This window comes from Scyliorhinus torazame, chromosome 8 (assembly GCF_047496885.1).
Source record: "Scyliorhinus torazame isolate Kashiwa2021f chromosome 8, sScyTor2.1, whole genome shotgun sequence".
NCBI classification, from domain to species: domain Eukaryota; kingdom Metazoa; phylum Chordata; class Chondrichthyes; order Carcharhiniformes; family Scyliorhinidae; genus Scyliorhinus; species Scyliorhinus torazame.
In genome coordinates, this window is record NC_092714.1 from 238,439,633 (window position 1) to 238,465,063 (window position 25,431).

Genomic DNA, 25,431 nt, shown 5'->3' on the forward strand with positions numbered 1-25,431 from the left:
ATTTTGCACAATGTACATTTGCATGCCGTGTTGTAATTTTCACATCTATTCTTCTATCTGCTGGACAGAAAATGCAGGTGAAACCCCCATAGAGATCTACGTGCCTGAGTACTATCCTCCCACAAAAAAACAGAAAACGAGCTTATACAAAAGCAAAGAAGGGATAGAAGAGGAACACCGGGGGAGAGGTAAGTCATATTTTCAACTAAGGTAAACTGCTCAATGCATTATTAGCGGGTCAAATAACTAATAGGTTTTTTTTTTTCATTTGCTCTGCAGAAAATATTTTTGTTCAAGTTACAGCAAACAATAAAAGCATTGAAGGTAAAATTTATCTTACTTTTATTAACTGCTCTTAAACGCAACGTCTTGCAGTTTGCTCAAATGATAGCTTTGGTACTACACAGGTAGATTGGCAATTTCACAATTAATGTTGTAAACAGGATGTGTTCCCTTTAAACATTTTGCAGTAGATTGCAATGATAAATATAGCATAGACATATCCCTGCAGAAAAGCTCACAGGAGCAACTCAACCATCATTAGAAAACTTTGAATTGGTACATTTGAGAGCTGTTCTATTGGAAGGTGCGCTCATAGTTTTGTGTTTAAATTCAGTAAAGTAGTTACATAGCAATCAAATTGCTTCATGAAAGCTTTGGGGGACAGGCCGGACACAGATTTTTCAGCCTTCGCACAAAAATGCATTTTTGCAGAATAACAGGTGCTTGCACTGGGCGGAAAACTTTTCGATTTTTTTTGGCTGTGTCAACTTGGGCAGGAAAAGTGAATGTAGTAGGCCAGCTGCACTGCTGGCTTTTCCCACCATGCACTGGGTCAAATAAAAGTAAGAGGCAGGTCACGTGACATCATACTGGTGGGGCAGGCTAAATCAGAGTCTGCCACACCAGCAACTTAGGCTCTTGAAAGATCGTGGCATGTTTTTTAAAAATGTACAAAAAATTAAAATAAAAAAAGGAACACCTCATGCACAACTTCCGCCCCCCCCCACCCTAGACAAGGATACTGAACCGCTCCCTCCCCACGGAACCCCTGGCAGCTCCCCCACAGAACCCTCCAGGCACTGCCTCCTCATTGCCAGGTGGTACTGCCCAGGCATGACTCTTCCCCCCCTAGGGGCTGTACTCAATTGTGCACCTTCGGCGGGTTCTGTTTGTCAGATGCACATCATGGAGAACCTTTTGTGATTCACGCCGTGAATGGACAGTTCAACGTGGGAGGACAATCAGGCCAGATAATGAGATTTTAAGTTAATGCAAATGGTGACCCCGACACCTATGGCGGATTTAAAGACCACGTTGCGCTTAAGCGAGAGCACGATGAGGCAGTTAAATCGCAGGAGAGGCCAAAATTGCGAACCCGCCAGGTGCCGATCTGTTTGCGATCTAACCGGCCCGCTCCCGTTGGCGAAATCAGTATCCCACCTCAGCGTGGCGAGAAACCAATAATCACCACTGAAGCCCAATCTCCACACAATTAACCGGAGGGACCCCCTATCTAACAGTTCCCCATGACTGGCCTCCCCAGCAAGTGGGCCTCTGATTAGTACTCGTTTTTAAAAATGTGACACTGGTGGAAGAGCTGTTGCGGGGACCCGAGGAGGTGAGTAGCCACCTTCGGTTCCGGGCAGTGAGCCCGGGGCACTGAGCTTGCTGCCCCGATGCTCGGAGAGCGGGTGAGGGATCCCCAGCAGGCCAGCCTCAGTCGGTGTAGGCCGTCATTGGAAGGTGCCCATGGGATTGGCCGGGTTGGGGGCGGGGGGGGGGGTGTTGGGATGGTTGTTGGAGCACCCACGGCTCAGCCGTGCCAACCCCTGGATCGTGTGGTCCTGTTCTGGGGGCAATCCCAGCCTCTGCCTGCCTGCCCCACAGACTATCCATAACTCCCACTGACCACGGAGGCCTCTGGCCGTGCGGCTGAAGGCTATTGCTAATAGGGATTTGGCAATCGTTGTTAAGTGAGCACTTCACAGTCCAAAGGGGATCCCCATGGGTGGGCGTGCCATGTTACGTGGGAGTTATTGCCTAGCAACCCAATCAGACCGTGATGCCTGGGTACTGTGCCTGAACACTGCGGGAGGCCACGCCATGGACGCAGTGGCCAACATCCAAACACCCAGAAGCTGACCCCAGCACCAGGGATATTTCGGCGACAAGAGGGTGGGTGTGTGCTCTGGGGAGGGGACCAGTCCACGGTCCAGGTAACATTACGTGCGGGTGTCTTGGGTACAGGGTGTAGGGTCCGGTGAGCAAGACCTCCCCCTGCGGCCAGGTATTGGATGGGATTGGTGCTCAGCACTCATTGGTGGAAGAAAGTGCCAGAGGCGCCATATTGGTCGAGGTCAACATTATTTTATCCCCAACTGCCCCAATCTCCCAATGGAGCTGCCCCCCTTCCCCAACCCTCCCAGACCCTCCATCACCCTTCACCCCCAACAAAGCATCTAACCCCCCTTACCCCCTCTACCTCAGTGTCCTATCAGTCATCCTCGACCTGCTTAGCCTTCCATGCTCCACCGCTGCATCTAGGTGTGTCCCGAGGATGCACATCATAGGTGGATGCATCCTGGTGCTTACCACGTCCCATGGCTTTTGATCCCCTGGCAGGCGTCCTCTTGGGCCAGAGGGTACCGGCGCACTTGCCGGTGGCACATGTTTTGCGTGCCGCCCTGTTCCGGGTGCTGCCTCTAAGACTCACTGCTGGGGTGTGTCTCAAGGGAGCAGGTGGCCTCTGTCGCCACTCTGTAGTGTGGCTCCGTATTGGCATCCAGCGCCCCCTCCTCCCGGTCGGTGCACCTAGGGCCATGGGGTTCACCTTGGGATGGATGGACAGCTCAATCGAGCCCCAGCTGCCCCTGCGTCATCTGGCTCTGCCAGCCCTGGCGGCTCCCCAATGTCTGCAGCACAGTGCCGATGCCCTCCGCGATGCTCCTCAGTGACTGGGACATGCTCTAGAGGGGTACAGCAATGCCCATCTGCAACTGGGACATGTCCCTAGCAACTGGGTCATTCTCTGCAGTGCCTCGGACATGTCCCACAGTGCCTCAGCTGTGCCCAGATGGGGCTCGGAGACCTCTCCTAGTAACTGGGAAGTTCCTTGGAGGGCCTCGGCGATGTCCACCTGAGACTCGGACATGCCCTGCAGCGCCTCATCAAGGTCCGTGTGATACTGGGTCACATCCCCGTGACTGGGGCATGGTGTCGAACCATGGCTGTCACCGACTTAGCCATGCCTTGAACACCTCCACTCATCCTGCCGACATCATGCACCAGGCTCGCCATTGCGGTTGCCACCCGAGCAGTATTGGCCTCGGTGCCATGCATTGTCAGCGCCATCTCCTGCCCCCGTAGCCTCTGGGACTCCTCCAATCGGCTATGGACCTGCTGGAGGGTCGGTGACATCCCCCTCTGAATATCACAGTCACACCCTATCGTCTGCATCAGCTCCAGGTAAACCTGGTCCAGAGGCTCAGCATCTTGACTGGGAGCCAGCTGGGTCCTGGGATCCAGCAGACCTCCGACTGCTGTCTTTCCTGGACGTTCTTGCCTCCACCCAATATGCATCAGCAACTGTGTGGAGTTCACCAGAATGTGCCCCAGAAGCCTGACCACTACATTTGCCCACTGAGGTGTGTGTCACTGCAGTGGTGGAGGTTGGGGATAACAGCTGTGACGCTACGAAGGTGGTTTCCTTGGAGCTCTATTCTGAGGCGTTCACATTGGAGGGTGAGATGGGTAGAGCCGTCAGGTGGAGATCCTGCGGGAGAATAACCACGTGGTGTGTGGGAGGGATGGATCAGTCTGCATGGCATTAACAACTCACGTGTGACAGGTCATCTGGGTGGGGGCCGGTAGATCCTCACCTCTGTGCCATACGCCGACCTCTACCTGTCCCCAGCCATCCCCGTGATACCCAGGGCCTGGTCCTCGTAGGGGGTGAGGACTCGGATGCCCTCTCCTGCCAGTTGTGCGCCAACGTCTGCGGGGACACAGAGGGGGCATCGCTAGCCGCATGCAGGGGTTGGGGGGCGGGGGGGGGAAGTGTTCGGTGGGAGGGGGAGGGAGATGGCCCGTATTGGGCGGGGGGATCCGGTGTCTGGTGCCAACTCACCCGTACAGCCTGGCGGAGATCGTTGATCTTCTTGCGGTACTGGGTGCCGGTCCTCCTGGTCACACTCCTCAAGCTGATAGCCATTGCCACTTCCTTCCAAGTGGAACTGGCTGCCCTTTGACTGACCCTCCCAGACCCTCGGGGAAACAGAATATCCCATCTGGCCTCTACCCCGTCCAGTAACCTGCCCAGCTTTGCATCTCCGAATCGTGGGGCTGGTCTTCTCGGTGGCATGGCTGCGAGCTGCGTGGGGGTGACTGTGCAGGATGGGTTTAAGTGCTGTTATCCCTTGTTGAGGAGGGGCAGCACCTGCAGTCCTGGTGCATCAGCCGATTGGACCATAATTTGTGGTGTAAAGCCCATGGCGCCTCATTAACTTCACCCAATAACTTTTTATAGCGGTGACAGCCTCGCCAGGCCGAGTGTCGGGCAGCTCGCGGCAGTTCCCGCTCACTAGCACACTCAGAAACCTTTTGGTTAAATCGCCCCCTTAAAGTCAAGATCCTCTTATTGGCAGAGACAATCGAGTGGGGAATGAATCCCAGTGGCATAATAGCTGTTTTGGGTCTTCTGCTGGAATCACCGCCCCCTCCACTGGTCCTACCTCCCGAAAATGAGGGCAGAAAATGCCTCAAAGGTCAAATAATTCAAATATTCTGGATGATCTTGCAGAACATGGCACATTGTGCAGTGACTACTACTACAGTGCACCAAACAGATGATGTAGGGCATGCTAAAGGGAACCGTTTAACAAAGGGTAGCCCTATTTGTAGGAGTGTGCAAATTTTCAGAGGGGACTTTACGAAGTGTCCATTGGGATGTATGCTGAGCATCTAAGTGCAGTTTAGATGCAATAGAAGAATTACGAGACTTACTATTTGTTGACCAAATGGTCACATGAGAACGTGATAACACCGCTACATAAGAGGTCAAGTGGCGGGAGCATGGGAGTCATCCCCAGGACCTCGGGCAGAGCTCAAGTACTGTATGTAAATGATGAGCTTAGAAAGAAACTACCTTTGTTGGAGGTCCTTGATGTTAATGATTTGAGGAACCCACAACATTCTACATGGAGTCGGGAGTTGGCAGTATGGCATAAGGACTTTGCCCACTCGTCTTTGATGAAAACATTACGGATAGTTTGTGAAGTTCCAGAAGGAATGGCACTCTCTGAGCAGTCGAAAAAGGTCCAGGCTTTTTCCCTATTAAACCTCGTGGGCTCTGAGGCTGTTGAAAAGTTTGAGCCGTTTGTTTTCCAGACAGAGGAGGAGAAAGAAGACGGCAAGATAATCCTGAAACACAAGGAGCAGTCCATTTTAAAGGCATCGGTACATTCGTTGTCCATGTACAAAAATTGAAATAGCAAAATATCAGAAATTTAAAGCTGAAAAGGGGAACAGACAGGGATTAAACAGGAGGATCCTTGCAACGCATTAACCAGAATAAAGACTAAAAAAAATTAAGTCAAGAAAAGTGAGAGTTACGTTTAAGTATCGGGATGACGAGCTAATCATTGTCCTGCATTCTATGGTTTCAAATAGTTATTTGAATGAAAAACATGACCGCTCTCTAAATAAACCTGTTTGAGTGGTACAGCTACAGCATGGTGTTATGATCCCGCTCCAGACCTAGGGGAGGTCCAGTCAGTGACCAATAACTATTTGTTTAAAGTAGATAGAAGTTGAGATTCAAGACACTTGCTTTTGGAATAAGGCCACAAGATTCCATGGGTTTTGAATAAACAAAAACGTACAGTAAAGTTCAAAAAGATAAAACCATTTACAATATGTATCTAATATTCAGAGTAAGAATGAGGTAGTTGTGAATCAACTGTGGTAGAACACACCACACTACAGAGATGCAGCCAAGACAAAGTCCTTAGATTTCTCAAGAAATCACCCAGATATTAGTCTCATTGTCAGTCAGCCAATTTCACTGAAACTTTGTCTTTCTCATGAAGGTTCTCAATTGCCACAATTGGGGGGGATTTTCCCTTCCTGTTTTTGGGGGGTGGGATGAGTGACGGGAGCAGGAGATCCCACGGGAATCCCAAAACGCAGTCTGCGTGAGATTTCTTGTTTCGACTGTCTCTGCTCCTGCCAATGACGTGATGAGAATCCTGACATGGAACATAGAACATACAGTGCAGAAGGAGGCCATTCGGCCCATCGAGTGTGCACCGACCCACTTAAGCCCTCACTTCCACCCTATCCCCGCAACCCAAGAACCCCTCCTAACCTTTTTGGTCACTAAGGGTAATTTATCACGGCCAATCCACCTGACCTGCATGTCTTTGGACTGTGGGAGGAAACTGGAGCACCAGGAGGAAATCCACGCAGACACGGGGAGAACGTGCAGACTCTGCACAGACAGTGACCCAGCGGGGAATCAAACCTGGGACCCTGGCGCTGTGAAGCCACAGTGCTATCCACTTGTGCTACCGTGCTGCCCCATTCATCTTCAGGATTCCAATTTGAATGTATTTAAATATTATTATCGGAATAATCTTCCCCCACTCCAGTTAGAATGCCCACCCTTCAAAAAGGATGTCCCAATCTTTTACAGACTAAGTTGCAAAGCCTTTCCTGCCAGCGTGATATTATGGGATCTGCCCCATAACCTTTCTTTCTCTAAGTGCCTAGAGATATTGTGGAGAAAGCTGCCATTGGGGCTGGCGTCTTTCACGCATTGTTCTGCCCACTGCGCCACTCTGCCAAAAAATTAGAAAATTTAGAAAGTTCCACCCTTTGATGATCCGACCTTGGAATTCTGTCCAAATTTCTCTTCCACTCAGATGGCTTTAACAATGGCCAATCTCACAGGGTTTCAATCTCGCCTTCCGAGATTGCGTGAGTGTGAGGAGAAGGTTCACTTAGCTGGTGGAGTGCATCAGATGATTCATATTTTTCCTGCACTGCAGGGTCCCATTAGCATTGATCTCCCTGTCAACCTCATCCCAGGCCGGTGTGGTTCAATGGGTGGACCTCCTGCTCCCATCCCTTGGAAAGAAGACCTTCTGGGCGGAAGTATCTGATAATGGGGCTATGTCCCCATGCCCGCGAGTAAACGGGCACGAGTCACTCTGGACTTACCTGGAGAAAGTCCAAAATGATTCTCCGTTTTGCAGGGGGTTAGCAGGGCCCCGGAGTACTCCTCGCAGCTCCGACCGCCAATACCGGGCCCTGCACTACCAGCCGGAGGTTCACACATGCGTGCGGCAGCCCCACGCAACATGGCGGACCCACAGAATCTAGGCGCCCCCCCGAGAATATAGGCCCCCCGAGATTGCGCGCGCCGCAGATCTGTGGCCCCTGATTGTGAGCCTGGCCGTCCTAGAGGCCCCCACCCGGTGACGGATCCCCCCGCCCCCCACCAGGGCGGCCGTGGACTGTGTCTGCAGCCGCCACTCCGAGTGCCCGCCGAGTGGAACCATGAGTGAACCACGCCAGCGGGAACCTGGCCAGTTGCCGGCAGAGAATCGCCGCGGGGGCCTCTTTCAGTGGCCCCCGACCGGCGGCGTGCAATTGGAGTTTAGAAGGATGCGGGGGGATCTTATTGAGACATATAAAATTATGAAGGGAATAGATAGGATATATGCGGGCAGGTTGTTTCCACTGGTCGGGGATCACGAGAATCGTGAGAGCGGCGTCGGACCTGATCGCGGGTCTGACGCCCATTCTCCGCCCCTGCGCCGAGCGCGATTGCGGTGCGGAGGCTCGGAGAATCCCGGCCCCTATCTTTCCTGCTTGGCCTGGAGGAGAATCACGAGGGTGGTCTCGCTGAATGGTGCAAAGGATTTATTTATTTTAGGTGCCATTAAGACCCTGAGTTAGCAATCCCCCTGGCCTGTAGTGAGAATCCATTGTCGAGAAAATTGTCTTAATTCTGCACATTTCACATTCAAGTTTGTTTTAAAGATAACTTTACTGATAAAACTATAGTAAAAAGAAGTTTAAAAAATCCACAATAATTCGGGGTTGTGTCTATTTTAATTTAGTTTGGATTCTCTGTTGATACATAAATCAAACACAAAAATTTGTTATAAATGCTAATTGTGCATTATGCCAGAGACATAACAACAGAAGAACATAAGAATTAGGAACAGGAGTAGGCCATCTGGCCCCTCGAGCCTGCTCCGCCATTTAATGAGATCATGGCTGATCTTTGTGGACTCAGCTCCACTCTCCGGCCCGTACATCATATCCCCGAATCCCTTTATTCTTTAGAAAGGCATCTATCTTTTTCTTAAAAACGTTTAAAGAAGGAGCCTCAACTGCTTCACTGGGCAAGGAATTCCAGAGATTCACAACCCTTTGGGTGAAGAAGTCCCTCCTACACTCCGTCCTAAATCTACCTCCCCTTATTTTGAGGCTATGCCCCCTAGTTCTGCTTTCCCCGACCAGTGGAAACAACCTGCCCGCATATATCCTATCTATTCCCTTCATAATTTTATATGTCTCAATAAGATCCCCCCCGCATCCTTCTAAACTCCAATGAGTACAGTCCCAGTCTACTCAACCTCTCGTCATAATCTAATCCCCTCAACTCTGGGATCAACCTAGTGAATCTTCTCTGCACTCCCTCCAGTGCCAATATGTCCTTTCTCAGGTAAGGAGACCAAAACTGAACACAATACTCCAGAAGCGGCCTCACCAACACCCTATACAATTGCAGCATAACCTCACTAGTCTTGAACTCCATCCCTCTAGCAATGAAAGACAAAACTCGATTAGCCTTCTTAATCACCTGTTGCACCTGCACACCAACGTTTTGCGACTCGTGCACCAGCACACCCAGGTCCCTCTACACAGCAGCATGTTTTAACATCTTACCGTTTAAATAATAATCCATTCTGCTGTTATTCCTCCCAAAATGGATAGCCTCGCACTTGGCAACATTGAATTCCATCTGCCAGACCCTAGCCCATTCACCTAACCTATCCAAATCCTTCTGCAGACTTCCGGTATCCTCTGCACTTTTTGCTTTACCACTCATCTTAGTGTCGTCTGCAAACTTTGACACATTGCACTTGGTCCCCAACTCCAAATCGTCTATGTAAATTGTGAACCACTGCTGGCCCAAAACTGATCCTTGAGGGACCCCACTAGTTACAGGTTGCCAACCAGAGAAACACCCATTTATCCCCACTCTCTGCTTTCTGTTAGTTAACCAATCCTCTACCCATGCTACCACTTTACCCTCACTGCCATGCATCTTTAGTTTATGCAGCAACCTTTTGTGTGGCACCTTGTCAAAAGCTTTCTGGAAATCCAGATATACCACATCCATTGGCTCCCCGTTATCTACTGCACTGGTAACGGCCTCAAAAAATTCTACCAAATTAGTCAGACATGACCTACCCTTTGTGAATCCATGCTGCGTCTGCCCAATGGGACAATTTCCCTCCAGGTGCCCCGCTATTTCCTCCTTAATGATAGATTCCACCATTTTCCCTACAACCGAAGTTAAACAGTGGTGTCACGTTTGCTACTTTCCAATCCTCTGGGACCATCCCAGAGTCTAGTGAATTTTGATAAATTATCACTAGTGCGTTTACAATTTCCCTAGCCATCTCTTTTAACACTCTGGGATGCATCTCATCAGGGCCAGGAGACTTGTCTACCTTTAGCCCCATTAGCTTGCCCAATACTGCCTCCTTAGTGATTACAATCATCTCAAGGTCCTCACCTATCATATCCTTATTTCCATCAGTCACTGGCATGTTATTTGTGTCCTCCACTGTGAAGACTGATCCAAAAAAACCTGTTCAGCTCCTCAGCCATTTCCCCGTCTCCTATTATTAAATCTCCCTTCTCACCTTCCAAATGACCAATATTTACCTTAGCCACTCTTTTTTGTCTTATATATTTGTAGAAGCTTTTACTATCTGCTTTTATGTTCTGAGCCAGTTTACTTTCATAGTCTACCTTACTCTTTATGGCTTTTTTAGTAGCTTTCTGTTGTCTCCTAAAGACTTCCCAGTCCTCTAGTCTCCCACTGATGTTTGCCACTTTGTATGTTTTTTCCTTCAATTTGATACTCTCCCTCACCTCCTTAGATATCCACGGTCGATTTTTCCCCTTTCTACCGTCTTTCTTTTTTGTCGGTATGAACCTTTTCTGAACACTGTGAAAGATCGCTCGGAAGGTTCTCCACTGTTCCTCAACTGCTTCACCATGAAGTCTTTGCTCCCAGTCTACCTTAGCTAGTTCTTCTCTCATCCCATTGTAATCGCCTTTGTTTAAGCACAAAACACTAGTGTTTGATTTTACCTTGTCATCCTCCAACTGCATTTTAAATTCCACCATATTGTGGTCGCTCCTTCCAAGAGGATCCCGAACTATGAGATCATTAATCAATCCTGCCTCATTACACAGGACCAGATCTAGGACCGCTTGTTCCCTTTTAGGTTCCATTACATACTGTTCCAGGAAATTATCCCGGGCACATTCTATAAACTCCTCCTCAAGGCTGCCTTTACCAACCTGGTTAAACCAATCGATATGCAGATTAAAATCTCCCATGATAACCGCTGTACCATTTCTACATGCATCCGTTATTTCTTTGCTTATTGCCTGCCCTACCATCCTGTTACTATTTGGTGGCCTATAGACTACTCCTATCAGTGACCTTTTCGCTTTACTATTCCTGATTTCCACCCAAATTGATTCAACCTTGTCCTCCATAGCACCAATATCATCCCTTACTATTGCCCGGATGCCATCCTTAAACAACAAAACTACACCACCGCCCTTACCATCCATTCTATCCTTTCGTATAGTCTGATACCCTTGGATATTTAACTCCCAGTCGTGACCATCTTTTAACCATGTTTCAGTAATGGCCACTAAATCATAGTCATTCACGATGATTTGCGCCATCAACTCATTTACCTTATTTCGTATACTACGAGCATTCAGGTAAAGTACACTTATGCTGTTTTTTATGTCTTTGTTATGAATCCTAACACCTTGATCAGTAACTTTTCACAATTTATTTTTCCTCTTACCCTTTCTCCTAATTTTCCTTGTCTTTGAACCCATATCTCTACATAATAACCTGTCACGTAACCTGCTGCCTTGATCTCCATTAACCATTATACTGTCCATAGCTTTACACTTCCCTTCCCCCCCCAACTTGCTAGTTTAAAGTCCTTGTGACCAACCTATTTATCCTATTCGCTAGAACACTGGTCCCAGAATGGTTCAGGTGAAGACCGTCCCAACGGTACAGGTCCCTCCTGCCCCAGTACTGATGCCAATGCCCCATGAAATGGAATCCCTCTTTCCTGCACCACTCCTTTAGCCACGTGTTAACTTCTCTAATTTTCTCAACCCTATGCCAATTGGCACGTGGCTCGGGTAGTAATCCAGAGATTATAACCATGGAGGACCTGCTCTTTAATTTAGTCTCTAGTGTTTGATAATCCCCAAACAGGTCCTCTTTCCTAGTCTTACCTATGTTGTTAGTCCCAACGTGGACCACAACAACTGGATCCTCCCCCTCCCTCTCCAAAATCCTTTCAAGCCGATCAGAGATGTCCCTCACCCTGGCACCGGGCAGGCAACATACCATGTGGGACTCTCGATCTGGCTTACAAAGAATGCCATCAATCCCCCTAATTATAGAATCCCCTACAACTACCACTTGTCTTTTTGCTCCCCCCTCTTGAATGGCTTCCTGTACCACGGTGCAGTGGTCAGTCAATGCATCCTCCCTACAGCCCTCTTCCTCATCCACACAGGGAGCAAGTACCTCATATCTGTTGGACAAGGTCAAGGGCTGAGGCTCCTCAACTCCTAAACTCAGGATCCCCCTACCTGCCTCCCTTGCAGTCACACCACTCTGTCCCTGACCACTGTCCGAATTAACAGAACTTATTCTACCGGGTGTGACTGCCTCCTGAAACAAAGCGTCCAGGTAATGTTCCCCCTCCCTGATGTGCCGCAGTGTGTGCAGCTCGGTCTCCAGCTCATCAATTCTGAGCCGAAGTTCCTCGAGCAGCCAACACTTGCTGCAGATGTGGTCACTGACGGTGTCAATGGGATCCACCAGTTCCATCATCATACAGCAACAGCACATCACCTGACCAGCCATATTCAACTAGTTAATTAATTTAAATATATATATATTTTATTTTTAAAAAATTTTCTTTATAGAACCTCAAGGATAAACCCGAACACCAACAAAAACACAGCCACACACCCGAACTCAATCACTCACCTAAACTCAGATGCACTCTGTTCCAATCAGCACTCCATGACTAAAGGCAGTCCTGCCACACCTTTTGTGCAATCACCTCTCCCAGCACTGTCCCGGCTCTCTCCTCCCGTGCTTTTAAAATCTCCCGGCTCTCTCCTCCGGCGCTGTTTTCGCTGTCCCGGCTCTCTCTGCTCCCGCGCTGTTTTCGCTGTCCCGGCTCTCTCCTCCCGTGCTTTTAAAATCTCCCGGCTCTCTCCTCCGGCGCTGTTTTCGCTGTCCCGGCTCTCTCTGCTCCCGCGCTGTTTTCACTGTCCCGGCTCTCTCCTCCGGCGCTGTTTTCGCTGTCCCGGCTCTCTCTGCTCCCGCGCTGTTTTCGCTGTCCCAGCTCTCTCCTCCCGTGCTTTTAAAATCTCCCGGCTCTCTCCTCCGGCGCTGTTTTCGCTGTCCCGGCTCTCTCTGCTCCCGCGCTGTTTCCGCTGTCCTGGCTCTCTCCTCCCGTGCTTTTAAAATCTCCCGGCTCTCTCCTCCGGCGCTGTTTTCGCTGTCCCGGCTCTCTCTGCTCCCGCGCTGTTTCCGCTGTCCCGGCTCTCTCCTCCCGTGCTTTTAAAATCTCCCGGCTCTCTCCTCCGGCGCTATTTTCGCTGTCCCGGCTCTCTCTGCTCCCGCGCTGTTTTCGCTGTCCCGGCTCTCTCCTCCCGCGCTTTTTATATATATATTAAAAACAATTTTTGGAGCATGGCCACGTCCGCCTTCAGTCCCTTTAAGTGCGTGAACACTCGAGCCCTCTTCACCGGCCCATTCAGGCCCCTCACATTCCACGTTATCAGCCGGATTGGAGGAAATTTTCTTTATAGAACCTCAAGGATAAACCCGAACACCAACAAAAACACAGCCACACACCCGAACTCAATCACTCACCTAAACTCAGATGCACTCTGTTCCAATCAGCACTCCATGACTAAAGGCAGTCCTGCCACACCTTTTGTGCAATCACCTCTCCCAGCACTGTCCCGGCTCTCTCCTCCCGTGCTTTTAAAATCTCCCGGCTCTCTCCTCCGGCGCTGTTTTCGCTGTCCCGGCTCTCTCTGCTCCCGCGCTGTTTTCACTGTCCCGGCTCTCTCCTCCGGCGCTGTTTTCGCTGTCCCGGCTCTCTCTGCTCCCGCGCTGTTTTCGCTGTCCCAGCTCTCTCCTCCCGTGCTTTTAAAATCTCCCGGCTCTCTCCTCCGGCGCTGTTTTCGCTGTCCCGGCTCTCTCTGCTCCCGCGCTGTTTCCGCTGTCCTGGCTCTCTCCTCCCGTGCTTTTAAAATCTCCCGGCTCTCTCTTCCGGCGCTGTTTTCGCTGTCCCGGCTCTCTCTGCTCCCGCGCTGTTTCCGCTGTCCCGGCTCTCTCCTCCCGTGCTTTTAAAATCTCCCGGCTCTCTCCTCCGGCGCTGTTTTCGCTGTCCCGGCTCTCTCTGCTCCCGCGCTGTTTCCGCTGTCCCAGCTCTCTCCTCCCGTGCTTTTAAAATCTCCCGGCTCTCTCCTCCGGCGCTATTTTCGCTGTCCCGGCTCTCTCTGCTCCCGCGCTGTTTTCGCTGTCCCGGCTCTCTCCTCCCGCGCTTTTTATATATATATATTAAAAACAATTTTTGGAGCATGGCCACGTCCGCCTTCAGTCCCTTTAAGTGCGTGAACACTCGAGCCCTCTTCACCGGCCCATTCAGGCCCCTCACATTCCACGTTATCAGCCGGATTGGAGGGGCTCTCACCCCCCCCACGCCCCGCCGACTAGCCATCTCCTTTTTAGGGCCAGTCCCGTGTCCATGCCTCCCTCACCCTCCAGTCCCCCAGAGGGGGGACCCCCGTCCCGACCACCTCTTCTGTGTCCCATTCCCTTTCGGCCAGTGCAGCAGCAACCTTTTTCCCCCCCTCCCCTCCCCCCCTCTAGACCCCTGTCTAGCATTTTTGCCCCCCCCATGTCACTCCCGTAAGTCAGCTGACGCCTGCTGACCCCGGCTTCCCCCGCCGTCCCATTGACCTACCCGCGTGGGAGTCTCCCAATCCCTATGCATTCCTTTATTCCCCTTCCCGCCTTTCTTCCTGCGCGCGGGAAAACACCCTGCGCTTTCCAAAGCCCGCTCTGCCCCCTCTGGCGCAGCTCCTGTCGCGGCCTTGTCTCTCTCCCCCAGCCCATGTAACATTTCCTGCGCGTGATTGACCCCCTATATACAACAACCATCACACATCAAACCCCAAAACATCCCCCCCACCCTCACAACCCTCAGTTAGAGTCCAACTTTTCGGCTTGTACAAAGGTCCACACCTCTTCAGGCGTTTCAAAGTAATAGTGTTGGCCCTTGTATGTGACCCACAGTCGCGCTGGCTGCAGCATTCCGAATTTCACTTCTTTCCGGTACAACGCCGCTTTGGCCCGGTTGAAACCCGCTCTCCGCTTTGCAACCTCTGTGCTCCAGTCCGGGTATATTCGGATCTCTGCATTGTCCCACTTACTGCTCCGCTCCTTCTTGGCCCATCTCAGGACCCACTCTCTGTCCGTGAACCGGTGGAACCTCACCACCATCACCCTTGGCGGCTCATTTGCCTAGGGCTTCTTTGCCAGCACCCGATGTGCCCCGTCCAACTCCAGCGGCCTCGAAGGGGCCTTCGTGCCCATCATCGCCTCGAGCATCGTGCTCGCGTATGCCCTGGCATCAGCCCCCTCCACTCCCTCAGGGAGACCCAGGATTCGCAGATTCTTTCTCCTCGACCTGTTCTCCAGGTCTTCAAGTCTTCCCGCCCACCTCTTGTGTAGCGCCTCGTTCTGCTCCACTCTCACCGCCAGGCCCACAAGCTCATCCTCGTTCTGACTGACTCTTTTCTGTACCTCCTGGATCTTAGCTTTGTGGGCCTTCAGCGTGATCCCGAGTCCTTCAATTGCCGAAAGCATAGGCGCCAACATCTCTTTGCGCATCTCCTCGCGCTGCTCCTCGAAGCAGCGCTTGATGAACTCCTGCAGCTCCCCTTTGTCCCTGGCTGCCGCCATTTTGTTTTCTTTCCCTCGCTTCTCCCGTTGCCCCAGTGCCGCTCCTTTGGCCGTTACACTTCTGGTCCGTTTCATAGAAGTTGGCAGTGTTTGCTTCACCAGTCTGCCCCAAAAAGTCTATGGAAACTCCTGAAAAAGATCTGAGAGTCGGCTCCAGACGGGAGCTGCCGAATGCGCGACCTACTCCTCCATGGCCACCACCAGAAGCCTCGTCCCTGCTTCTTCAATGGCCCTGGTAGGTCTTTTCACAGTTGTTCTCTCTGCTGCTAGAATTCATCTTTGATAGAGTCAAGCCAGATTGCAGCTTTAAGCTTGCCCTTCCCCCGCCTGCATGCTGGAAGAGGCCCTCGTCTACTGCTGCAGCTCAAGCCAAATCTTTTACTGTTTCTGCCGGGTCTGGTAGCCAAAAGACACAACACTCCTGGGGGACACTGTCAGGGGAATGCTGCAGCCTTCTTCCCACACCGGGAAATGTCAAACAAATGCCGTGGGGGCCCTGTAAAAGAGCCCAAAAGTCCGTTCCAAGCGGGAGCTGCCGAATATGCGACCTAGCTCTGCATAGCCGCACCCGGAAGTCCTCCCGCGCTTTTAAAATCTCCCGGCTCTCTCTGCTCCCGCGCTGTTTTCGCTGTCCCGGCTCTCTCTGCTCCCGCGCTGTTTTCGCTGTCCCGGCTCTCTCTCTCCTGCGCTTTTTAAATCTCCCGGCTCTCTCCTCCGGCGCTGTTATCGCTGTCCCGGCTCTCTCTGCTCCCGCGCTGTTTTCGCTGTCCCGGCTCTCTCTCTCCCGCGCTTTTTAAATCTCCCGGCTCTCTCCTCCGGCGCTGTTTTCGCTGTCCCGGCTCTCTGCTCCCGCGCTGTTTTCGCTGTCTGCCAAGTATTTGGTTTAGAAATGCTGAATTTTCATTTTGTGGTTCCAAATGGTTTTTATTTTAGGCAATTAAAAAAAAAAAGGCACTTCAAGAAAAAAATATTGCCAACCCTTGCTCAAGAAGTACACTAGACTGGTTCAGTGGTTAATCTCACATTTCCCCACAGTGGAGAAGTACTTTGCTGCCACCTGGCATCTCCCAGAGTGATAGAACTGGGATCGCAAACTCAGCAGTATAGAGCTTTTGGAATGTTGTGCAATTTCATCAGAAAATGCTTTGTACTGACACTGTGTGCTCGAACATGCTTGAATCTTCACTTTAATTTCAAATTCACCATTAATGGTTGTCTTCTAGATCAAGGCTTGGATCTGGTGTCAGTGGATTGACATACAGGTGCACAATCTGAACAGACTTTATGCACCAGTTTTCAGCAGATATTCTCTCTCTTCAGGTACCATGTCCTGACAGGGCATTGGTGACCATGGACCTCTGTGTTAATCTTGCTCTGGAGACGTGGATCATCTCTGTTGGTGGTACATTCACCCAGTTTGTGAGGCTCTGTAAGATGATAGTTCTTTGTCTGCCTTGATCGCTTTTATCATCAATGTTTCCCAGCATCAGACTTTCTAAATCATTGTTAATGCCTGCCGAATAACAGTCATCAGAAGAATGCACTACAAGCGCATTAAGTATTCCTTTCTGAATATATCTTCAAATTTCTGTAGTCAGCTTTGGAAAATTCTACCTTTTGTGGAGTAGCAGAAAATTGGTGACTGATGCAGAAATCACACTCCTATTTGGATTTAAAGCCTACACGTCCCCAGTTAGCTACTGAATTTCATTATCTCATACTGAGTGATCTGTGAAATTGCCTTTGCTGTATATCCATTAAAAAAATAATCAAATTAAGTCCTGAGCCAGACCTACAGGGTAAAGGCTGAATCTTTTCTCTATTTATGCTGAGTGGTGTCATTTTGTGATGGATCAGAATGGTGTCTCAAGCAGTGTTGCATGAAAATGTCTCTGAAGTGACAGCCGAGGCGCTCTTTATATGGAACGCTCTGTGAAAATTCACTCTTATCTCACTACAGACGACTGCATAAGGTGTTATAAATCCTGGCCTCATTCTACAATTTCAGAGCACTGCTGCGATCCAGAGTTTGAAATACTGAAAGCTGTTTGGATTAGAGTGCCAGTTCAATTTGCAAAGCAAGCATTGTGTGAGAGCAGGGCTTAATGATCAGCTTTTTAGAATGCAACTTTCATTGTTTGATGAGGGGCTGTCTCGATGCAAGTCTGCCCTATGACAACCTAAGAATAATTAGTAATATATTTTCATAGCATGGATTAGAAGAACACTATTGCCCACCCTTCACAAGATAAAGAGCAATTATAGTACACTTCTCAAAAGAAGTAATATGTTTTTAAAAAACGATTAATGTTATTTTTGATTAATATATTTTGCAAAAACCTAAAGTTTGATGTGCTTGCCAAAAGTATGTTACTTTTCATGGTGTAGGGTCAATGAACCGTGAATGACCACCTGAGGACAGGGCATATCCTAAATCAACCAATTTTAAGCTAACACAGTTGGCATGTGGATAGGAAAACCTTTCCCCCTCTTTCCATCTTACTTGGACTTACTGATACCTGAGTTTCCTATGCAATGTAATTCCTATGCAATGTAATGTGTGACTGAATAGTCCCTTTCTTGTTTGAAGAGCTCTTCTTTGTTGGTCCACAGGGCTGATCGTTACCTAAAGCTGAATGAGCTATTGGGCTCGGAGCTGCTTTGTTGAAATATATATATATCTGTTCCGTGGGCAGCTTTAGTTCTCAAGAGACTTCCAGTAGTTTCTTGCTGGGTCTTGCATAATGTTTTTATTTCAGAATTTCTTATTTTTATATCGCACATCAAGTGATTAAAGACTATCATGACACTTGTTATGAAGTGTGCCATGCTAAAAATGGAAGTGTTCCCTATACTTCAGCTGTCAGTTACGCCCCCCTCAGTGGCCAAGCCCTATGTTGTGTACAGTTCCCCATCTACACCTTGGAATACAAACTCCCAGGTAATTTGAAAGGGAGGGTGGCTCTCTCCTATTGGGAGGAACCTCACAGAATATAAACCCCAGGTCAGGGAGGGTGACCCTGCGGGGTGAAGAGTAGTGTAATTGTGTTGCATAGCATAAATAAACCTAGTTGTTAACCAGCCTACCTGGTGCCCTATGAAGTCCTTACCTTCAGTTATCACAGGGTCATTGGACAGTGAGGAAGGAGAAGATAAAGCGACAGGTGCTGCCCCATCTGCGATTGCATGGGAATATGCCATGGGATGTATTATATCTACTTGTTCAGTTTTAATTGTGTTTTAACTCTGTCCGATATATTCATGCTGCAGGTACTAGTCTAAGGCTGGTAGTTACATTTCTGGTTTCAGCCCACAAAATACATTTACATGGTCTGTCTCCTACCTAGTTGGAGGTTAGAATCACAGAATAATTATGGTGTAGAAGGAGGCCATTTGGCCCATCGTGTCTGCACCAGATCTCCAAATGAGCATCATGACTTAGTACTTTTCCCTTGCCTTTTCCCTGTATCTCTACACATTGTTTTTATTCAAGTATTCATCTAATGCTCTCTTGAATGCCTTGATTGAACCTGTGAAAAAGTTTGATCTCACATCACATTTGCTTCTTTTGCAAATCACTTTAAATCTCTGATTAAGAACTTTTGAAACCAATTTGACATTGAACTGAGTTTACATTGTTGTTGTCTTTTGGTGATTTCAGTACATTTCAAGTCATGATGTTCTGTATCCTGTTTATCTTCGTGACATACAGCTGTTACTGGAATTTGGTTGTTGATAACCATGTTCAATAAAGTTCAATGGCTGTAAAGTGTTTTTGCAGATTGCCTTGTGTCATGTGAGAGTACCTTTAAAACATGGATGTTTAAGCAATGTACCTTTAAGAAAACAGTGATGTCAGAGAGTGGGTGGAGCTGAGGTCAGGTCAGCCATTTTGCAGTTTAGTTGTGAAGTATGGGGGAAAAGAGTTGGGTGTGTGTCTGTGTTTTGCAGTGAGCTGGATCTCTGCCATGAAAGACTATCTCTGGATCATTTGGGCGATTTAAAGTAAAGCCTTTAACCTGATGTGATTTTGTTTAAAGGTGTTGAGTCTCTCTGAAGTTTGAAGGAACATTTTAAGGAATTATTTACTGTTGCAATATTTTCTGAGTTATCTTTGAAGTAAGGGATGTTAAGAGATCCAATGTTTATTTAAGATGTTAAGTTGAGTTCATGGAATAAACAGTGTTTTGTGTTTAAAACCCACGTGTCCATAATTGTAATCCCACACCTAGGGAAAAAGCCGTGTGCTAGGAAAAGCAACAAATCCATTAAAGGGAGAGGTTGGTTGAACTCCATGATACATTTTGGGGTTCTGAAAATGCCTCGCCCATAACACGTGCTTCTAATAAGTAGAATGAAAGGCTAAGCCAAAGTGTAATGTTAACCTTCAATAGAAAGTCAAATTGGGTGAGGCTAAAATTGGCATCCACTGAAATCCCATCAGTTTCCCATCAAGTGAAACAGATTAAAATTACTTCCCCTATGTTTCGGTGGAATGTTGATATCACCAGAATGGTGAAGTTATCCTGGAGACAGTGAGAGTTTCTGTCATTTGTATCGCAGGATCTTGATTAGCCTTTAGTTAGAATTAATCATTACAGTATCATTGATGCATTGTTCTAATGCAAAACCTTTCTTTCTCACATTAGAATTTTGTCTCGCCTGTGGAAGTATTAGAGTCAGCACTTTCCATCCACTATTTGAAGGTGGTCTGTGTCCTATCTGCAAGGTGAGTGTGTGTAACCGATGTAATCACATGAATAGTGCTAATTACGTTAGTTCATTTAAAGCTTTATGCATGAACATTGACAGGCATATGACAGATAGCAACTAAGCATTCTCAAACGTAGACGTTTTTTTTCCTTTAGCTGTTCTCTTAGTATCCCTGCTGAAGGTACGACACATGTAAGAGCCAAGTGACCGTTCTTTGTATGAGCCGTACCATGTCTTATTGTAGTTATGCTCAATTCTTTCTTTTTCATTGAATATTCATAACATGCTCGTTTCCACAACCCCTGGGTTGAAATCAACTAATAGCGCAGCCAAACCTTGAACACTACTACTGCGTACGGCTCATCAAAGCAATGGGGTAAATTCTTGCCTGCACCGCCTGGGCAGTAATTCAGCAGTATGGATCAGGCACTGTTTATTGAACTCCTGTGATCTGAAATCAATGGACTGAATTCAGGTCCTAGAACATAGAACATAGAACATTACAGCGCAGTACAGGTCCTTCGGCCCTCGATGTTGCGCCGACCTGTGAAACCACTCTAAAGCCCATCTACACTATTCCCTTATCGTCCATATGTCTATCCAATGACCATTTGAATGCCCTTAGTGTTGGCGAGTCCACTACTGTTGCAGGCAGTGCATTCCACGCCCTTACTACTCTCTGAGTAAAGAACCTACCTCTGACATCTGTCTTATATCTATCTCCCCTTAATTTAAAGCTATGTCCCCTCGTGCTAGACATCACCATCCGAGGAAAAAGACTCTCACTGTCCACCCTATCCAATCCTCTGATCATCTTGTATGCCTCATTTACGTCACCTCTTAACCTTCTTCCCTCTAATGAAAACAGCCTCAAGTCCCTCAGCCTTTCCTCATAAGATCTTCCCTCCATACCAGGCAACATTATGGTAAATCTCCTCTGCACCCTTTCCAATGCTTCCACATCCTTCCTATAATGCGGCGACCAGACTTGCACGCAGTACTCCAAATGCGGCCGCACAAGAGTTTTGTACAGCTGCAACATGACCTCATGGCTCCGAAACTCAATCCCTCTACCAATAAAAGCTAACACACCGTACGCATTCTTAACAACCCTCTCAACTTGAGTGGCAACTTTCAGGGATCTATGTACATGGACACCGAGATCTCTCTGCTCATCCACACTGCCAAGAATCTTACCATTAGCCCAGTACTCTGTCTTCCTGTTATTCCTTCCAAAATGAATCACCTCACACTTTTCTGCATTAAACTTCATTTGCCGCCTCTCAGCCCAGCGCTGCAGCTTATCTATGTCCCTCTGTAACTTGTAACATCCTTCCGCACTGTCCACAACTCCACCGACTTTAGTGTCATCTGCAAATTTACTCACCCATCCTTCTAATTCTGCGCCCTCCTCCAGGTCATTTATAAAAATGACAAACAGCAGTGGCCCCAAAACAGATCCTTGTGGTACACCACTAGTAACTGGACTCCAGTCTGAACACTTCCCATCAACCATCACCCTTTGTCTTCTTCCAGCTAGCCAATTTCTGTTCCAAACTGCTAAATCTCCCTGAATCCCATGCTTCCGTATTTTCTGCAGTAGCCTACCGTGGGGAACCTTATCAAACGCTTTACTGAAATCCATATACACCACATCAACTGCTTTACCCTCATCCACCTGTTTGGTCACCTTCTCAAAGAACTCAATAAGGTTTGTGAGGCACGACCTACCCTTCACAAAACCACGTTGACTTTGTCGAATCAAATTATTCCTTTCCAGATGTTAAAGACTCTCGGCGAAATTCTCCCGAAACGGTGCGATGTCTGCCGACTGGCGCCCAAAACGGTGCCAATCAGACGGGCATCGCGCCGCCCCAAAGGTGCGGAATGCTCCGCATCTTTGGGGGCCGAGCCCCAACATTGAGGGGCTAGGCCGGCGCCGGAGGGATTTCCGCCCCGCCAGCTGGCGGAAACGGCCTTTGTTGCCCCGCCAGCTGGCGCGGAAATGACATCTCGGGGTGGCGCATGTGCGGGAGCGTCAGCGACCGCTGACAGTTTCCCGCGCATGCGCAGTGGAGGGAGTCTCTTCCGCCTCCGCCATGGTGGAGACCGTGGCGGAGGCGGAAGGGAAAGAGTGCCCCCACGGCACAGGCCCGCCCGCGGATCAGTGGACCCCGATCGCGGGCCAGGCCACCGTGGGGGCACCCCCCGGGGTCAGATCGCCCCGCGCCCCCTACCCCCCCCCCAGGACCCCGGAGCCCGCCCACGCCGCCTTGTCCCGCCGTTGAAAAGGTGGTTTAATCCACGCCGGCGGGACAGGCAATTTATCGGCGGGACTTCGGCCCATCCGGGCCGGAGAATCGAGCAGGGGGGCCCGCCAACCGGCACGGCCCGATTCCCGCCCCCGTCGAATATCTGGTGCCGGAGACTTCGGCAACCGGCGGGGGCGGGATTCACGGCGGCCAACGGCCATTCTCTGACCCGCTGACGACCCCTATCTCTGATAAACCTTTCCAAGATTTTGCCCACAACAGAAGTAAGGCTCACTGGTCTATAGTTACCGTGGTTGTCTCTATTTCCCTTCTTGAACAAGGGGACACCATTTGCTATCCTCCAGTCTTCTGGCACTATTCCTGTAGACAAAGATGACTTAAAGATCAAGGCCAAAGGCTCAGCAATCTCCTCCCTAGCTTTCCAGAGAATCCTAGGATAAATCCCATCCGGCCCAGGTGACTTATCTATTTTCACATTTTCCAGAATTGCTAACACCTCCTCCTTATGAACCTCAAGCCCTTCTAGTCTAGTAGCCTGACTCTCAGTATTCTCCTCGACAACATTGTCTTTTTCCTGTGTGAATACTGACGAAAAATATTCATTTAGCACCTCTTCTATCTCCTCGGACTCCAAGCACAACTTCCCACTACTGTCCTTGACTGGCCCTACTCTTACCCTAGTCATTCTTTTATTCCTGACATATCTATAGAAAGCTTTCAGAAATAGTTAGATGATCAACTCCAACAGATTACAGTCAAGACAAATACTCTGCCCCAATTCTCCCACTGAGTTATCAAGGCACCTAGTTATTATTGAATCTGTACTAACATAGTACTTTGCCAAAAAAATGCTGGGAAGAAGCAGCTGCATCAGAAATAAATCACTTCAGATACTTACAAATAGATGCTTTATCTGAAGCTGTAATCTGCGCATGTTGACATCAAACCAATGCCCAAAAGGTTTCACTCCGAGTGCTGGTTTTAGCCTGTAGCATCATGAGCATGTATTGTTTTAAAATTAAATGGCAGGATATTTTAGATGGTGGGGTATTCTGCCTGCCACCCAAAAAGTTGGAGGGGAATTCATCCCCATTGATCACAGTGACCACGTAGCCATTTGACTAGAGATGGGACTTCCACCCCTCACTCAGGTAGAACGTAGGACTTAGGAGCTGGAGTATGCAATCAGCCTTTCAAGCCAGCTCCGCCATTCAATAACATCATGGCTAATCGTTTGTGGTCTCAACTCCCCTTTGCCCCCCACCCCCATAACCCTTGTCTCCCTTGTTTATCAAAAATCTGCCTTGGACAAATTCATGATGCAGTCTCCACTGCTTCCTGGCATTAAGGTACCCGGACGACTCCAATTTAAATTAGGGAACTGGACGAGACCCAACAATTTTTCAATTTCTGAACTGTGAGGTCATGATACTTCACTGCCAGAGTGATTCCACTGGCAACTAGGTATCTTTTATATTTAAAAAACGTTATTATTATTAACCCCATTAACATCCAAGGAAAAAAACCAACTTTTCACTTAACAGTTGGCAAAAAATAAGAAAAGGTCTTTGAGCTTACTTTCCATCTACATATAAACTTACATTTAAACAACATCCACACACACAGGTCAAATGCCACTTATTAATAAAGTTAACATTCGGTGGCTTACAGGGTTATTGACAGGCCTGGACGTTGCATGTCTATCAGCTCGTATAGCAACTAATCTGCATTGCCGCGGTTGCCCCGATAAAGTTAACACTCTTGGTCGGTGGTCCCCGTCCTCAAACCCAACAAGTCGGTCCGCCTTTGCGGGAACTATAACTAATGGTCAATAAAGCTTCACATTTAGAGACAATGGCCGGGATTCTCCCCTAACCGGCGCGCGGGCCGTACCGGTGCCAAAGAGTGGCGTGAACCACTCCAGCGTCGGGCTGCCCGAAGGTTGCAAAATCCTGCAGAATTCCGGGGGGCTAGGCTGGCGCTGGACTGGTTGGCGCCGCGCCAACCGGCGCCCAGGGGCCTCCGCCGGCCGGCAAGAGTTGGCGCATACGCGGGAGCGCCAGCGTGTTCTGGTGCATACGCAGAACTGCTGGCGTGATCCCTGCGCATGCGCAGGGGGTTTCTTCTCCGCGCCAGCAATGGCGGAGCTTTCCAGAGGTCGGTGCGGAGGAAAAGCGTGCCCCCACGGCACAGGCCCGCCCGCAGATCAGTGGGCCCCGATCGCGGGCCAGGCCACCACTGCGCCCCCCCCCCGAGGACTCCTCAGGCTGCCCTCAGAGCCATGTCCCGCCAGTATAGACCTCGTGTATTTCACGCCGGCGGGACCAGCCGAAAACGGACGGCTGCTCGGCCCATCGGGGCCAGGAGAATCGCCGGGAGAGCCACTGCCAACGGCCCCCAACCGGCACAACGTGATCCTCGCCCCCGACAAAAAAACGGCGCCTAAGAATTTGGCAGCCGGATTCGGAGCAGCGGGGCGGGATTCACGCCGCTCCCGGCGATTCTCCGACCCGGCGGGGGGGTCGGAGAATCCCACCCAATGTTCTTGACTCCCGTTGTGACTACCTCTGGCAAAGGGACTCAACCTATGGGGGGCCCGAGAGTCGCTCACCCATACGATGAAGATTTAGAGTCACAAATGGAGACTGAGGAGTCTGATCCTCTGCCGGAGGAGACGAGTCTCCTTCTGTGTCCCTTCAGCGCTCAACAAGGAAGCAACAATCCCCAGTCCGCTTCATGACCCCCGATCTGACTCCACCTGCCGCTGACTCGAGGCCTTGTGCCAAGCGATGCAAGAGACCTCAACCTCACAGGAATGAGGGGAATGATTTGGACTTGAGGGGGGAGGGATGCGCTATCTCTCTCTCTCTCTATCTCTCTCTGACCACGAGGGAATCACTGATTCATCACCATAGAATACGAGTTCCCATGGGGAGCGGGCGGAGGCCCACCCACCTGGAGCTCATTAGCGGAACCTTTAAATGTAGCTCCCAGACCCGGACCAGCAGTTCCTGATAGTCCTGGACTGCAATATTTGTTTCGTTGCTGCGGTAACGGCTTTATTTTCCGCTTAAAATAAACCAGTTTGGCCTT

At 49.4% G+C, this 25,431-nt stretch overlaps 1 protein-coding gene across 9 annotated transcripts in view; it reads left to right on the forward strand.

Annotated features, from left to right (window-relative positions):
• dnmt3bb.1 (DNA (cytosine-5-)-methyltransferase 3 beta, duplicate b.1) overlaps nucleotides 1-25,431 on the forward strand; it is a 352,173-nt gene that overhangs the window by 192,851 nt on the left and 133,891 nt on the right. For all 9 annotated transcript variants that reach the window (XM_072514981.1, XM_072514983.1, XM_072514985.1 and 6 more), the window contains 3 exons: nucleotides 69-188; nucleotides 280-324; nucleotides 20,002-20,081. In XM_072514981.1, the coding sequence (XP_072371082.1) occupies nucleotides 69-188; nucleotides 280-324; nucleotides 20,002-20,081 (245 nt within the window). The remainder of the gene's footprint in view (nucleotides 1-68; nucleotides 189-279; nucleotides 325-20,001; nucleotides 20,082-25,431) is intronic.